Raw genomic sequence first — 16,656 nt, forward strand, 5'->3', positions numbered from 1 at the left:
TCTGCTTTATGTGTAAATAATCAACAGTTTGCTAATTAGGTGATGATGTGGCCAAAAAAATCAATTAATGCAGGTTTAAAGACTGAAAAATAGACAAACATTACTTCATTAAAGTGAGACATTTTGGATTTGACATTTTGAAAATGATTATTATAAATTAATCACCATGTCTGTTTTCTTAGAGTTTTATTTTTTTATTTTCTTTATGCTATATTGAAATATTTTCATCCTTTAAGCCTCATCGTGTAATCAAATTAAACAACCTGAAAAAAAGAAAAAAAAGCATGCATTAATCAAACTATTCATTCAGCAAAAAGGTTGAAAATATTGATTTACATTACTGTATAGCCCATAATATAATATTTTAATATTATCAAACATTTCTTGGAGTCAAAAAGGTGACTACATAGGAACCTTAACCACAGAACCATTGAGGAACCTTCATTTTTGTGTGAAATATGGCAAGAGAAGAAGGCTATCAGAGGGAGGAGGACTGAATGTAAACTAAAGGAGAAAATGAGTGTGACAGAGATATTGAAGGGCTGGCTTGAATATAAAAAGGAAGGGGGGGAGGGGGGTGGTTGCTTCAGCGCTGCTCTGACAGGAGCCGGTGTTTTAGTGGCCATCTCCCTAGCAACAGAACCATCGAGGATGAGCAGCAGCAGCAGCCCGGCGGATGCGACCGAGCGCCGTGGATGCAAATGTGAACCGAAGGACTGAATCCTCAACACCAGATCCTGCACTAACGGGTGTGTTTTTAACTCGGCAGGGAAGGTTATCATGCTAGTTGTATCGAAGGAGATGAGGAAGATGATGGCGGAGGAGGAAAAGTGGTGCAGCTAGTAGTAGCTGTAACGCCAGCTAACGGAAGTGTATAAATAAAAAAAAAGAAAAGGATGATGTCATTGGTACTCTGGATCCAGCTGAAAGTAGGGCAGTCTGAACAGGAGAAGGGGAGGGAGGGAGGAACGGGGCAGGCGGGGTTGACCTACATACAGCTGTGCGACCTGAGGGGTGTGTGTGTGTGTGTGTGTGTGTGTGTGTGTGTGTGTAGAGGCAGGGTGCAGAATGAAAGAGACAACACAGCCTCATCAAGTGGTCAGCTAAAAGAAATCGAAGAGGAGCGAAGAGGAAGAGGAGGAGGAGGTGGTAGAGGAGGAGGGTGACAGATAAGAGGAGTAAAAAGGAGGGCATGATGAAACGGGGGGAGGAGAGAGGAGTGAAGGAGGAACTGTTGCAGGAGGGAGAGGAGGAAAGAGAAAGTGAAAGAAAGAGGAATAAGAGAGAAGAAAGCTTAGCATGACACATTGAGAGGAGAGTGCGTGTGTGTGTGTGTGTGTGTGTGTGTGTGTGCACTGCTGACAAGGCTCATGAATACATGAGACTCCCACACTCCCCCATCTGCTGTGGGTAATTGCAGTCGCAGTGTTTCTCTGCCGCAGTCGAGATCAGACCCAACATCCTGGTCAAAGATGGAGAGAGAAAGAAAGAAAGACAGAGAGACTTTTTCCAGACATTGTCAGAATTTGTATCGTCACCTCAGCTTCATCTGTTCATTAAAGTAATGGCTTTTTGGCAATTAAACTTACAGTAGGTCAGTGTTACGTAAATGTTCTCTAATGGCTTTATTCAAACATGACAGTTACAGAAAGAGCTGCTACGGTCGCACGATATTTGCTGTCTGTGACCAGAAGCAAACTGTGTGTACACACACAAATATTTGTACATGTTCTTTTCATCGGAATTATGAAGCCACATGATCCTGTTTTATACTGTAGACCTCAATCTAGAGCTGCAACAATTAATCGATTAGACGATTCTCAGATCAAGTCTCTGGTTCCAGCTTCTTAACTGTGAACATTTTCTGGTTTCTTTAATATTTTCTGGTGGTAAACTGAATGTCTTTGGGTCGAGGACTGTTGGTCGGGACAAAACGAGACATTTGAGGTCGCAGCTTGAGGTTCAGGAAACAGCGATCGAATTTTTTCACCATTTTCTGACATTTTGTAGCTCAGACGACTAATCAATTATGAGAGAATGAGAAAATTATCGACGGATTAGTCAATAATGAAAATGATTGTGAGTCACAGCCCTATCTCAATCACTGTGGGGACTGCCTGGTATCCATGCCTACGGTTGGACATGAATGGATGTAAACATGAATTTAACCACCTGTTTGCATGTCACAATTTCTGTCTGCTCCACTTATCAGGCTTCAACCCTGTGTGAAAAAACGCAGCCAAACTGCCAACGCAGAGGCCTTATAATCCTGGATCTGTTACTAGAACTGAATCATAATACTCCCTGACCAACACAGCCCCATGCCTTGCAGCAAAAAATAACAGTTTTAGCATTTGTGTTGCATCAGTGAGGTTCTCTAGTCACTAATTCATTACATGTACCTGCAAAGCATCATTGGCAGTAATAACTCAATAATCGACAGTCATATCATCTGGATATGATCAAAAGTTACAGTCTTTCAGTCTCTCTTTATGTTACTAACCCTCCACACTGCAGCTCAGCAATGAAATACTGTCCAGAGAGTGAATGTGGCCATAAAAAGACTGTAGCTGAAAAAGCAGAAAGAAACAGTGAGGGTGAGAAAAAAAAATAATGAGAGGAAAGAAGGGATGTGAGCATGGATGAGTGGAAGGAAAGGATGCACCAATGGGGAAAGGAAGGTAATGAGGTAAGGAGATGTAGAGGCGCTATAAACTGAGGTAGGAAAAGAGGAAATGAACGAAAGAATGACTTGTGACTGGCATTTTGTATCAGCAGAAAGAGAACAGAGTGAGAGGTCCGAACCTGGTTTCCGGTGACAGAATCTGAGCGCTAAAGATCATAAGCGACGATGGGAGAACAGGTTTCTCTCTCGTCATTACCACCTCTTTGATTGTCCTGTCACAGGGTTCATGAAATATAAATACGGAAGCTCGCATGCGGATCAGAAAGACGAGTGCTTTTTTTTGAGGAAGTAGATCACGGCCTCTTTAACTATGAATATGACGGGGGAGTGAAGAGATGTGAGGGAGAAACACAACGATGAGACGTTTAAGGGCGGCTGATGCTTCTTCTTGGTATCTTAAAATGTTCAGAATGGAGGTTTTTTTTTTTTTATCGGCGTCGTGCAAATGACAGCTGTTTCATATAAGAGAAGGAAGATTTGCGAGAGAGAGAGAGGAGACAAATCGGTGACACTCTTGTCAAAGTTACCTTTTCATTCAGTCCCCGAGACAAACGTCTCTTCCCCTTTGAGAAGTTGGGAGACGAAGAAGAAGAAAGACGATGGAATTCAAAGAGTTCAGTCAAAAGGGAACTCCCGAAGAAGTTTCCCCGACGAGATGAAAGTCTCCGTGTTTATCTGTTTTAAAGTAGCACACCAAGTTTTCAGGAGATCAGATAAGATGGTGAATGACAAGAGCACAGAAGTCATCCGTGTGTGTCCCAAGTGTATTATTTTGCTGAGCAGCTATAGTTGCATAAATGATTAAAAAAAAAAAAAATGGGTATGACATGCAACAAAGGTCCTTGGCTGGAATCAAACCAGGGACGTTTGCAGTTATGTGGCATTCAGCTACCGGGGCGCTCCATCTGCTCGGTGCTTATTTATCACTCACATCAGACTCACGACATCACGTCCTTTTTCACACTGACTGTTGTGTGCTAATGTAATTTACAGCTCTGACCGAACGTCCATCAGTGAGCTTTTAAAAGATGGTAATTTGGCTTTTTTTCAGTTGTCAAATCCTTTCGGATTAAAAAATTGTTGTCACGTGTGCGCAGAGGGCTTCGATTTTATGCTGTCATTGCTCACCACTGACTGCAGGTTCATCCACTGTTTAAGTGCTTTATTAACATGTAGTCATCCATGATATTTAGCACTAAATGGCCTTGCGTCTGCTGCCACCTTGAAAGCAAGGAAAGTAGTTGAAATTTCACATGATATATGTCTGATATTTCCCATAGATTTTACAGAATTTTCTATTTTTTCAGTTTATTTTCTAAGGACACATGAATAAACAGGCAGTTTTTCATCTTAAATACATGGAAAGATGTTATAAAGTAATCTACCCGACCTGACAGCATTTCATTATAGATTATAAGTGTCATCATGGCAGCTTTTTCTCAGTTTTGAGGGAGTGTAAATGCAACTACCTACCAAGGACCTGAATTATGTTTTAGCTGATTGGACAAAAAGAAAACCCTCTATAGTCTTTCTTCTCTCTGCTGAGTTCTCTCCGTGAGTCTCAGCAGGACAATAGCGTTTAAAATGTGAGTCAAAGTTTATCATCTTTGGGGAGTAAGAGCCAGCCGGGTACTGTAACCTGTATTTGATGAAAAATTAACCCCTTTTATTCTACAGTAGTTTGTTGCATCACAGATAATTTGTTTGTGTTTCTGTGTTTTTTTTTTCTGTTTGTATTTTCACAAACAGAAGACTGCTGTCAAACTAATCCTGCTTTCTTGCTTTTTTTTCTCCCCCTCTTTTTTTTCTGACTTTCTTTCTCTCTTTTTCCCCCAACAATGTAATCTTTTCCTAAATTTGTCCTTTTCTTGCCCCCTTTTTCTTCCTTTGTACCCATCTACGACTTTTTGTCCCATTTCCTTTCACCGTCTCTCCATTTGTCTTATTTTCTTTTCTCCTTTTTTGGATTTGCTCTTTTCTCCTTTCACCTTGTGGATCATTGCCTGCAAATGTCAATTCACTCCCGTCTCTTTTCCTCACACTTCATCATTCCTCCTCCTGGATCCTCCTCAAATCCTCAAACTGCCTTTCTATCTTTTCCAACTGTCTTTCTCATCTTCCCAAATTTCCCTCTTTTACTCCTTCTTCTCTTTCCTTATCTTCTCTGTCCTTTCCTTTTTTTATCTTCCACCACACTCCTCCTCCTCACGTTATCTTACTTTCTTTCCATCGTTTTTCTCCTTTTTTCCACCTCTTCAACTCCTCCAAACTCTTCCTCCAAAATCCTCCTCTTCTTCTCCCCCCACTATCTCTCTCCTTTCACTCATCTTCTTCCTCCCTACATCCTCTCCACCTCCCCCTCCTCCCCTCCGTCCTCCGACATCCAGCAGTAAGTACCGGCCTTCATCGGAGCAGCACAATGATAATTTCTCGCTGTCCACCATCGCTGAGGGCTCCCACCCAAATGTAAGGAAACTGTGCGACACCCCTCCTAACGTCCCTCATGCCCGTGCATTGGCTTACTATGATAACATTATCTGTCAGGTAACGTGGTTCTCGCCTCTCTCTCTCACCCCTTTTTCTGCATCTCCCAACCCAACCCTGCCCGGGACCCCCTGACCACCCCCAACCCCTTCCCCCTAATGCATGGGCATGAGTATTCTCCGATACTCCGAGGTGTGAAACGCTAAAGGAGTGGGGGGGGTTGGGCGGGTCGAATTTCAAGGGAGGATGGCGGGAGTTTTCTCAAATGGGAGAAATCTGGATCCTTATGATCTTTATCTGACTGTCAAGCATTTTGATTGTGGTTTTTATACCATTTAATTAACTTTCTTAAGAACTAGAACATTTTCAATCCAACAATTATACATATATATATATATACATATACATGTACAGTATAACTGTCAGTCAGTTAGTTAGTGAGTTTCCAACTGACACATTGTGGAAAATTTGGCTTCACCCACTGTGTTAAAAATGGATGATACAGGACATTGATGAGAACAAACAGCAGGAACACAGTATTAACATTAACTTGATTTAAAACACATAAATGCAATTAAAATAAAGGATAAAAGCAAAAGTAAATGGGAGAAGGGCTAGATTTCACTTGCTAGATACTTTAAACAAAATACAACTGACATTAACATAGGAACAAACAAGAGAACATGAAACAGCACAAGTGAATGTAATTTGATTGAACCTTTTCTGCTGTAACAGACAACCATTGGTTTCCATTCATTTCTGTGCAGAATGGCATTAATTTGTCATATTTGCATTAGTATTGTGAGGTATAGGCAATGTAGGCATTTAAATAAAATAAAGACATAAAAATGTGTGAAACATGCACACAGGTGGAAAGAGAAACATAACAACTGAAAATGCGCCCGTTTACACACTGATGCTTCCTCCGCACCCTCAACGGTACCTGCGTTATACGTCAGCAGGGGGGTAAATATAACAGCTCATAGCAACAAGTATCCAAGGAGTGACTGAGCTCTTGCAGCCTGTAACCATGGCAACAAGACAGCTGTCAAGCCTTATAGTTTCATTGTGTTTATTGATTCAGTTTCCTGGTTTATTGCTTATTGATCCTGTGTTGAAGGTGATGGCGAGACACACACACATACAGGTACACACACACAAGAGATGACAAAAAAATTGAAGTACTCTATGGAGCCACTGTAGAAAATCTCTTTATTTAAAACCATTTCAATGTGGAAATATCTATAAAAATAAAGCCTTAAGCATTAATTACATTAATTAGGGATGTCCCCTAATCAATTTTGACTGAACAATGTCCAGGAAACATGTAATTGCATGCTGAGAAAGGGGCAGATGCAGCATAAATCGCCTCAGTGGGTGAATTAGGACACAACACAGCCGGGGTTAGAGGTTAAATTCCCCCGGAAACCATGTAGACTGAGCGTTTATGGACTGTCCTTGTCACAGTGCAGCTACCCAGCTTTAACCTGACCTTTTTTTTTTAAGAGAAAACTCCCAGAATCCTTCACTGCGACCCCTCCCCACCCTCATCTCTTTCTAACCTGCTTTCTCTCTTTTTTCACCTCTTGCATCGGTATGTCATGGTATGCCTGCTCTGTCGCTAACATGCGCCACCCGGTGGTCATGCCAGCCACCGCAGCTCTGCTTCGCTATCTGTTTACAAGGCTGTACTTATAACAAAATGTCTGCTTTACTTGTTTATCCTGAGAACGGGTGGGGAAGGGGGAGGGACTGCTTTAAAAAAATGGTTTATTCTGGTTTTCTGGGGGGGGGGGGTGCATGGGGAAAAGGATTGATATCACAACCAGGTAAGCTAAAGGTGTGGGATATTTGTGAGAAATGGTCGGGATGATCAGGATAAACATCTGAGATGCAACGCCTCGCTGTCGCCTGCAGGCGGCAGCAGAGAGCCGACAGGTGCCTCACTAACTGAAGCATGGTAGCTAGTAGCAGCAACGCTAACGTTGTAGCAGCATGGGTAGAGCTAGTGCTACAACTGAGGTAGAGTTGTTTTTGTTATCATTTGTTTTTCTAAATTTTAGTCTTCTTAAGATGTGGTACCACCCTCTAACAGCTCCATCAGTAGTTTTGTTAACTTTTAAAGTTACAGCAACTAGTTGATCCTCTATAATTCTAATTTCTTTCATGCTATCTTGACAGTTTAAGACATTTCTTTAGCGGAAAAAGCATCACACCTTTTTAATTTAACCACAACCAAAATACCATTTTCACAACCCTAACAGACAAGAAATCCCAGCAAATCCCAGTAGCAAAAAACATCCATCGTTATCTCTTAATGACATCTCTGAAATTTCAACCTCCTAACTCAACACCACCTATATATCACAGCCCCTAAAATCCCTGCTCATCCACTGGATTGAATAGTATTTGTAAATGTTTAACATATTTTCTTTTAGTTTGTTTATTTATTGGACATTTAGGTAACGAACTGAGTTGGGTTCTGATACCTGGTTATATTTTTGATCTGGTTTCATTTTGGCAAAATGCCCTTATTTGCAATTCAGGTAGCTAGATTCTCAATTTTAGTCAACGCTGACCGTCGATTTCACTGGATATATATCCGCTGTAGTTAATTAATTAATGTTAATTCTGTAAATAACTTTCTCAAACGCCAAAATTAAACTTGGTTAACATGTAAGCATCACATTCTGTTTGCTAAAGAAAGACAACTGAATGGTGAGTTGAGTGTGAAACAGTCTGATTTCACATCAATTTAAGTAATCTGATTCTCCAGTTTTTGCTTTGGTTTCAAGCATTTTAATATTTTAAGCTTAATGCAACTGAATCTGGACGTCCAGTATTTGGAGCAAGTAGATTGTGAAAAATAAAGTGTACAAAGGTTTCAGGTTGTGAACTTAAATCAGGCTACCACTCAAAACTGTAATGTTTCTGTCTTTTAAGCCAAAAGACATATTTATTTGCTTTCTTGCCAAGTTTTAGATGAGAGGATCAGCTTCATGTCTGTATGGTAAATATGAAGCTAGAGCCCAGAAATAGTTAGCTTAGCTTAGCATTAAGACGAGAAACAGCTGCCCTGGATCTGGATCAATTAACATCTAATATCTTGTTTGTTTAATCTTTACAATGACAGAAGTTTGATATTTTTATCTATATTTATTTACTTATGTTGCAAGTGTTGAAAGCTAAACCTATTTGATAAATGGACTGGATACTGGATTCAGATCTGGTAAAATGCTATCAGACCCCAACTCTAGGGACAAATGAGTTCAGTCAGTCACAGCAAAGTGTCTGAATATCATTTCAGTGTAAACTCTCTTTCTCTGTATGGTCCAGATGTGGCACATTCTGCCCTTCTGTCTGTCAATTTAAAACCAAAAACAAACATAACACAAATATTTCCAACTACTATTCAACCCAGATTTATTTTCTAACACATTTTCCAACCACATACAAAACTCACCTTTGCATTAAGACTTCCCCAAACCAAAAACCATACAGTTTCCCCCCCAAAATAAACCCAAAATACACTCACTAATAAAGCAAATAACCTCAATTCCCTTCCAAACTAACAGCTCTTTGTCACGATGGTCGAGAGCCTCATCATAAATATCCAAACCTGTATTTACTGTGGTGATAAAGAATAACGACCAGGCAGCACCAGAGAGTCTGAGTCTACCTCAGAGATACTGTAGCCAGCTGGGAATATCAGCTGACGTCTGAAAGGAAGTCTCCTACTATTGGGTCTCTGTCTCCAACACTCGATCTCCAACACTCGATCTTTCTCTGTCTATTTTATCTGTCTGCTTCTATCTCTTCCCGTCTGCCTTCTCTTCCTTGCTACCTAATCTCTCTGTATCGTCTCTGAGCTGTCACTCCTCCCACTCGTCTTCTCTCTCTCTCTGTCCACTTCGATCAGTCTCTCCTCGTTCTGCCTCTCATCTTTCCGTCTCTGTCTTTCTCTGAGGATGCCTTGTATGGTTTTGAGGAGTATAACCCTTTGCCCCATCCCCCTCCCCTCAGAAAACCATGAGCAGATACACCTGGGAGTGTAAGACCAAAGAGGAGTCCGACTGTGAGGTAAGACTGAATCCCCCCCCGTCCCGCCACGTTGTCAGATAGTCCTGCCCCCCTCCCCCCTTCTCACCTTCCCAAACAGCTCTCTCATTGTTACTGTGGCCCTGTCAGTCACCCTATATCTCAACTATCAGTGGATTGATCCAAGTTTTACCCCCCACCATTGAAAAATGACAAAAAATCATGATCGGTCGGTCAGGAAAACAAAACAAAAGACAGATTTACACAAATAATATCACCTGTTAGAACTGAATAAACTTAAAGATTCCCTCCAGACATGTATTAAGATGTATATAAATATCCTGCTTGGAACAATAATATGTGTCTGATATAGTTTTTCCACAAAAAAAAGTATAATTACCACTTTAAAATCCTTTAAATGGCATCTACTCCTTCTCCCTTATTAAAAATTCAGTAAATATGCAAATATATTTCATTTAAGAAGTTCAACTGTTGGACACAAGATGTCTCCTACTTCACTGTAAAGTCCATTCTCAGTGTATGTGTGCTGGAGGATAAAAGTTTCCACATCACATGTGTGTAAATTGCATACTGGACCACAATTGGCTCCACATTTGTGATGTCACAAATCCTGCTCATAGACCCGCCCCTTAAAATCCTATTTTCAATCAGCACAAAGAAACTTTCCACTTTCCAGCAGATGAATGTGAAAACAGCCTTCTAGTGTCAAACTTTACACAAACATCATTCTGCACGGTGAAGCTCAAACATCCAACTGTAGGAACAAGAAGAAAAACAGATTATTGAGTGGAAGGAGACTTTAACTCGACTTATGAAAGGTTTACAAACGTTTTTTGGCTGTAAATGTATAAAATAAAAAGAGTGAACTATGAACTCCAGTTAATGTTCATAAGGATGCAAACAAACACCAATACTGATGAAGTATTAATGCATTCTTCCTCACATAAAACACATATTTTATGCAACTTAAGTTAGTTTGTTGGTAGTTTCTGTGATGTTTATACTGAATTTAGCATTAAAACTGATGTCAGGGTTAGTGTTGTAACCCAGCTCTCTAGGGGAAAGAAACAAAATAAAACCAGATTTATTACAAGGATTGGTTGTAATTAACTTAAGTATACAAATAACAGAAACAAGAGGCGAACTACAAAGGAGAAAAGAGCCTGAAATACAATAATTACAACCAGAAGAGGACTCGGCGAGACTAAAACCTGTCATCAAACAAAAGAAACTAACCTGCTCTGCTCTTATCTGCTCAAAAACCCCCAAAACATTAGAAGCAACACCCCTGCTGCACTAGTCTCTAGACAAAACTGTATCTAAATGTGTGTCTGTGAATGTATTTGTTTGTAAAAACTAAACCTGGAACAGTCCCCCTAATGAAGCTAGTGCCTCATTTTAACATGGAAATCAAGTCTATACAGAGAATTAACACGTATCTAATAAAAGGCTGCAGAGCCTGGAGGCAAAATCCAAAAAAAAAAAAATATATATAAACAGCAAAGAAAAAAAACCTGCATGGCTCCTGCAATGGGAGCCTGTTGACCTTGTAAGGGCCTTGTCACACGTCCAGACAGCTGAGGTACCACTGCGGCCACACACACATACACACACACACACACACTCTCTGAGGCTTTTAATGGAAAAAGAAGAAGAAAACCCCCGCTGTTTGTCTAGAAAAGGCGGAATTTAGAGAAACTGAACCACACACAAACATACACAGCACGCAGACATTTTTGCATACAGTCAACACACACACACACACACACACACACACACACCAGTCATCTCTGAACAAAAGCACTTGTTTCCCTGTAGAAATTGAACGCTTTGTGTTTCATTCACTGTGGTTGATTGAACCTCCGCTTGGCCTCAATCTTCCCTCCAGTCCAGCCACACGGTTTCCTCTGCAGCAAGCGGTGAAATGGAATTGTTTTTTTGGGTTTTTTTTTGTTGTTGTCAATACTAAATAAATTCAACACAGAAAATGAATTGACCGGGCAGAGCTGGTCGTAATTTCTAAGAGGATTTCATTTCCATCGACTGACTGATCAAAACTGAATTAACTTTTAAGTCTAAACACTGCAGGCATCCAGTAGAATGGATAAATAAAGACTTACAGTTAAATTTTATGGAGATGGTCCCGGAATATTTTTAATGCTCAGTTATTGTTTGGAGACACACTTTCATGGCCAGTTAAGAGACATTTACAGGCATCTGATAAAACCGTCCCTGTTCGAAAGGCTGTGTTGTACCAAACCATGTTGATCCAATCCGTCCCAGTCACACAGCCTGAAACATCTTTTACCAGCCCTGTTTATATTCCACAGAGGCTCATATATGCATACAAACCTGACACAAACACACTCTTGAATGCAACTTAATATTGACACATATATACACTGGGAGACAAACAGCCTGTCAATAAACAAACAAGCCACAAACAAATTGTTTACACGAGTAGCACAGGCAGGCTAACACACATACTGCACCAATACAAATATTTTAATCTGAAGTGTATGTGCCCAAGCATAAAAACTGACTAATGAACAATAATGCTAACAAACACACAGGTGCATTGACTCTGAAACACTCTAAGTGTAAAAGACGTTTGAACAGCTGAAGAATACTGATCCCGATACAAACACAAACTCTCAGACCACCTGCCTGCACCTTGACGCCAAGCAGAGACAAATAAAAAAGGATATTGAGCTATACATTTCATTTTAAGCATAAATATACATGTATTATTACCAAATTAGTCAACGCGCTAGCATAATATCTATGCGTTCATGACGATGGCTAGCTAAAATCACACAAACGTAGGACCACATTTCCCACAAACCCCATCACTTCCTGCAAAGAAGCTAATTGCTTCATCCAATAAAGATTTTCTCTTTTTACTTTTCTTAAGTTATATTTCTGACTTTGGTAACTACTAACGGTAGTTTAACAAGTCTGCAAGTCTACAGCCATGCTAGCAGCTCTGTAGCATGCTGTATTTTGACACTGCAGTAGCATGTTTGCACACTAACATTTGCTAAATTAGCAGTAAATACAAAGTACAGCTGAGGCTGGTGGAAATGTCAGGCATTTGGTTTGAAACCAAAGTAGTGGACAAATAAAAAAATTTGATCTGACAGCGTTGGATGAAGTCAGAGGATCACCAAAGTTGCGTGTAACAAAATTTCATCCAACCATTGTCAAGACATTTCACTCAAAACTATAAATGTCAGCCTCAATGTGGTTCTAGAGGAAAAGTGGTGGACTGACAAAACCAACATTGCCGTCTCTAGAACCACTGCCATGGCTAAAACAGAATAAAAGGGACAATACAGACTGTTCCTATTTTCCTACAAGCAAAATGGCATGCTCTCACATGATTAAATATTAATAAAAAGTCTATATATAGGGGCTTTAAGAGGATAAACATGTTGGAAAGGATTTCTCCATCTGCTTTGACTTCTAAAAGCGTTTGTTGTGTCTCTGGACTCCGGAGTTCCCCCCTCACGTCAAGAAATGGAGCGGAGGCTGGTAGCAGATGTCTCATTAGTTTATAATAATCCTACCAATGTCTTAAAAGTTCCTGATGCTGTCATGTAGCACCGTTAAACAAACACCAGCCCACTAAAAGACACTAAAAGGACATCAGAAACTGTCCCTGTGCCTCTATCATCATCATCATCATCATCAGAACCCTGTTTTATCTCTGTTCCCACTCCCCCTTCAAAATGACACCCAGTCTAAAGTCCTTGTGACTCTGTGCCTCCCACAACCCCCCTCCGCCGCCACCCCCCTTCCAACCATGCACAACAATGAAATCCAACAAACAAAAAACATTTTACAGTTTCACGCTGACGGGAGGACAGAGGGCCCCTATCCCGTAACCATGGAAGTGACGTATCCGCACGTCCTGCCTGAAGTTACTATCTAGGCCAACAGCCAGCGGGTAAATGCTCTCACTGCTCTTCCTTTTTCTAAAAGTGCCATTGAATTCAAACGCAAACATTCAATTAGGGTGTGTTTGTAAATGGCACAGCCCTCAGGGTCTGGAATTTGATGTTAGCGTGTGTGTGTGTGTGTTTGTGTGACGATCAGTGAGCCTGCCAACCTGTGTGTGTCTGAATGAATGTGTCTATCTCACCAGCATGTGTGTCTGTGAGTATGGATGTATGTGTGTGTGTGTGTGTATGTGTGTCGCGAAACTAAGAGGCGCAGACAGACGCCCCAGGATGCCTCGGCGCAGCACAGTCGATGATGCCATGCAATATTAATGGGGATAAAAGGCTGGAAAAACAGAGTCAAAATGGACCCTGCAATCAATTTTTCCCTGTGACCTTAATTAAATTCAGATGAATTGAAACCTCTTAAAAAAAAACACTGCTTTTTTTTTTTTTTTTCCCCTCCAGCAACTGTTTGGGTATGTATGACGGTGGTACCCACAGATAATCGGCCAGAACGGACAGTCGGTTCATTTGTGGCTGATATTCTTTTTTTTTTTTGTTTTATTTTGTTCTGTTTTGGGATAATAAATGGACGGAGGAGGTGAAGCGGGAGGAGACGTGGCGTTCTGCATGAGCGATTATTAGATAGGACGTACTGTAAAGGGGGGTCTTGCATGTGGATGTGCATGTGCTTCCTGGATTGCCTGAAAGGGGGGGGGGGTTGGGAGGGGGGATTTTTTGGGATGTTGTCGCTCATGCAGCTCACCTCAACGTCTCCTCAACAAAAACACAACATGCCAGCTGAGCATGACGGCTGTCAAACAGAGGAGCCTCCAAACCAGAGCAGCTCAAATGGCTGCGACTAAAATTGCTTGAAGCAACGATAAAACAGCTACAATTTGATTTTGTTGATTTTTTACGGCATTTTGCTGCATTCTGTTAGTATTTAAAGGACCGTACCAGTGATTTTGCATGTTTTAGACCATTTACTACCAATAAAACATATGTTGCCATGACTGTTTCTTTTATGAACATTTACCTTTTGGGTTCTTTTGTCGTCTTTTTGTAATCTCAGCTGCGTTGTTGAGATTTGTGAGGTGTTGCCGTTGCCTCTGCAGCATAATGACTTAACCATAAGGGGGCTTTCAGACCGACTCCAGCTCTGCATGAAAAAAATGCATCCCTACCGTTCATTTGAATGGAGGCAGTGTGTTTACGCAGCGGGGACTCCAACACAGAGAGCTCTGCAAAAAAAACACAGCGGTCGTCTGGCAAAAACCTTAAAAAAAAAATGAATGACTTGATGTTTGTAGTTATGGAGCTAAAACTTGCAAACACACTGGTGCGGTCCTTTAAAGCATGAAGGTGGAACATGAAATTCTGTTGCAGTGCATGATGAATAAAAGACGAATCCAAGATTTGAGATTCTGTAAAAGCATATTGAGACTAAATTCATCTTTGTTTTCTTCAACTCTATCACCAGACAAGATTGTCGGATGATTCTGCAGAACCTTGGATTATGTCCAGTGAAAATGCTTTTTATGTCCAGTGCCAATGTTTTTAAAGTTCTTGTTTTCTACAATATCTGCTTGTAGCAACTACTGTAAATACAGTATGGCTGAGTTTAGGCAACTAAAGCACTTGGTTAAGATTGTAGTAAAGGTTAATAAAAGGATGGTCTATGATGGGACGTGAACTCTGGTCTCTTGCATGAAAATCAGATGTGCTAGACCACCCCCCCAACCTCTACACCCTCTATGCCTCGCTACATGTAGGACATTACTTCATGAATTGAACATTGGCATTGGATGTAAATTGTGAGGTGCAGAAACATTAAAGGCCTGGTTGTCTTTGTTATTGACTTAAGCAAAGATGAATGTAGTCTTTAAAGAAATCCACTTCTGGTGGTTTAGTCAGAATTTGCTAAAGAGGATTTAAAAGGATTCAAAAGCAAAGTTTTCCACCAATCGACAGGCTCAGAGTTAAACACGACTGAGACAAACTGTTTACCTGTTGTTGTGGTTCTAACTGTGCTTTCTACCCCCTACCCCTCCACCTCTGCCCCTCCCTGGGTAGGATGATCCTAATTCCCAGAACAAGCTGGAGGACCCGGTGAAGGCACCGTCCAAGGAGGATGACTCCCTCAACATCCACAACTCTCTGACCCCCAAACACGAGAACCACAAGGTCCTGGGCGAGGAGAACTCCTCGGAGGTAAACTCACTGCAGAACAACATGATGTGAAAACAAAACAAAAAAAACAAAACAACCCCAGCAACCTGACAACACGACACTGAAAACGACAAGGTGCACCGGCAACGTGAGCCCCAAACCCCTCCCTGCTCTCCGTCCGTCCGTCCGTTGCCGAGTGCGCCTAACCGGTCAACCAACCAACCAACCAACCAGCCTGCCAACGTACCAGCCAACCAACCCAGTCTGCAACCGTCTCCGACACGGCAACACTGCCACCAAGCGGCCCAGGCCGCTGCAAAAAAAACGTACACCACCACCGCCGCCGACACCACCACTGCCCCCCCCCAGCTGAGAGTAACCCTCCCTGCCCCCCCCCCAAAAAACCGCACCCCTGCCGCCGTCTTGCAACTTCCCCCCTTACATCCACTCATGCCCCTGTTTCGCAGCCCCGCCCCCCCCCCTCCCCCTTGTTGCTGTCACTCTATCTCTCTTACCTGCACACACACACGCACACACACACACACACACACACATAAGAAGCATACACATACAGTGAAAAGATGAAAACATAAAACACGCTTATATGTATACACACATACACACCTTCCCCTGCCTGCATTGGTGTATTTTGTAAAAAGAAAGAAATCATACAGAAGTTTAAAAAGTACGTAAAATGTCATTGTAAAGAAAAAAAAAGTTAAGATAAAGCTACTGAGAGGTTTTGATGTTTGTCTGACTAATCCAGTGAGTATGTATAAATATTGGAAAAAAAAAAAAAATTTGCTTGGATTGATTTAAAAAGAAGCAACACAATGTGTCTTGGTTTTCATTGATGTGATTTCTAATCCTTTGATGTACTTGTTTTTTTTTTTTGCTTTTTTTTTTTTGTACTTTTTTGGGACTTCAACCAGAGAATAAACAAACGAGATTCAGACAGTTGTTGAAATAAACCTTTTTAACATGACCTCCGTGAATTCCTGTTTTTTCCTCGGCGTTGCTTTTCCCCCTTTTATTCCCCCCTGAACCCCCGACGCTCTCTGCATGGCTTTGAACGCAGCTTCTTAAGTCCATGTCATACATGTGCTGCCCTGCTTTACACACCAACATACACACAATGTCAGGTTCAGGTACATTTAGGACACAAAACATTTACAGATTGCACTTTTAGGTTTGTTACCAGACCATAGATCATATTACTGTTAACATCTTAAATGTTTCACTCACTACAAGTTATCAGAATATACTTTCATATATGATTAAACCATATCAGAGATACAACTATGAGGCTGT

The 16,656-nt window shown here is 41.2% G+C and overlaps 1 protein-coding gene across 9 annotated transcripts in view; it reads left to right on the plus strand.

Annotated features, from left to right (window-relative positions):
- cspg5a (chondroitin sulfate proteoglycan 5a) overlaps positions 1–16,330 on the plus strand; it is a 59,977-nt gene extending 43,647 nt beyond the window's left edge. For 2 of the 9 annotated variants that reach the window (XM_044359557.1, XM_044359561.1), the window contains 2 exons: positions 5,074–5,230; positions 15,250–16,330. In XM_044359557.1, coding sequence (XP_044215492.1) covers positions 5,074–5,230; positions 15,250–15,417 — 325 coding nt within the window. In that variant the 3' untranslated portion in view covers positions 15,418–16,330. Of the gene's footprint in view, positions 1–5,073; positions 5,231–9,193; positions 9,251–15,249 lie in introns of all 9 variants that reach the window. The other 7 variants (XM_044359559.1, XM_044359560.1, XM_044359562.1 and 4 more) reach the window with 7 other exon arrangements.
- Positions 16,331–16,656: the final 326 nt, after the last annotated feature.

The sequence above is a fragment of the Thunnus albacares genome, chromosome 8, assembly GCF_914725855.1.
Source record: "Thunnus albacares chromosome 8, fThuAlb1.1, whole genome shotgun sequence".
Lineage (NCBI taxonomy): Eukaryota > Metazoa > Chordata > Actinopteri > Scombriformes > Scombridae > Thunnus > Thunnus albacares.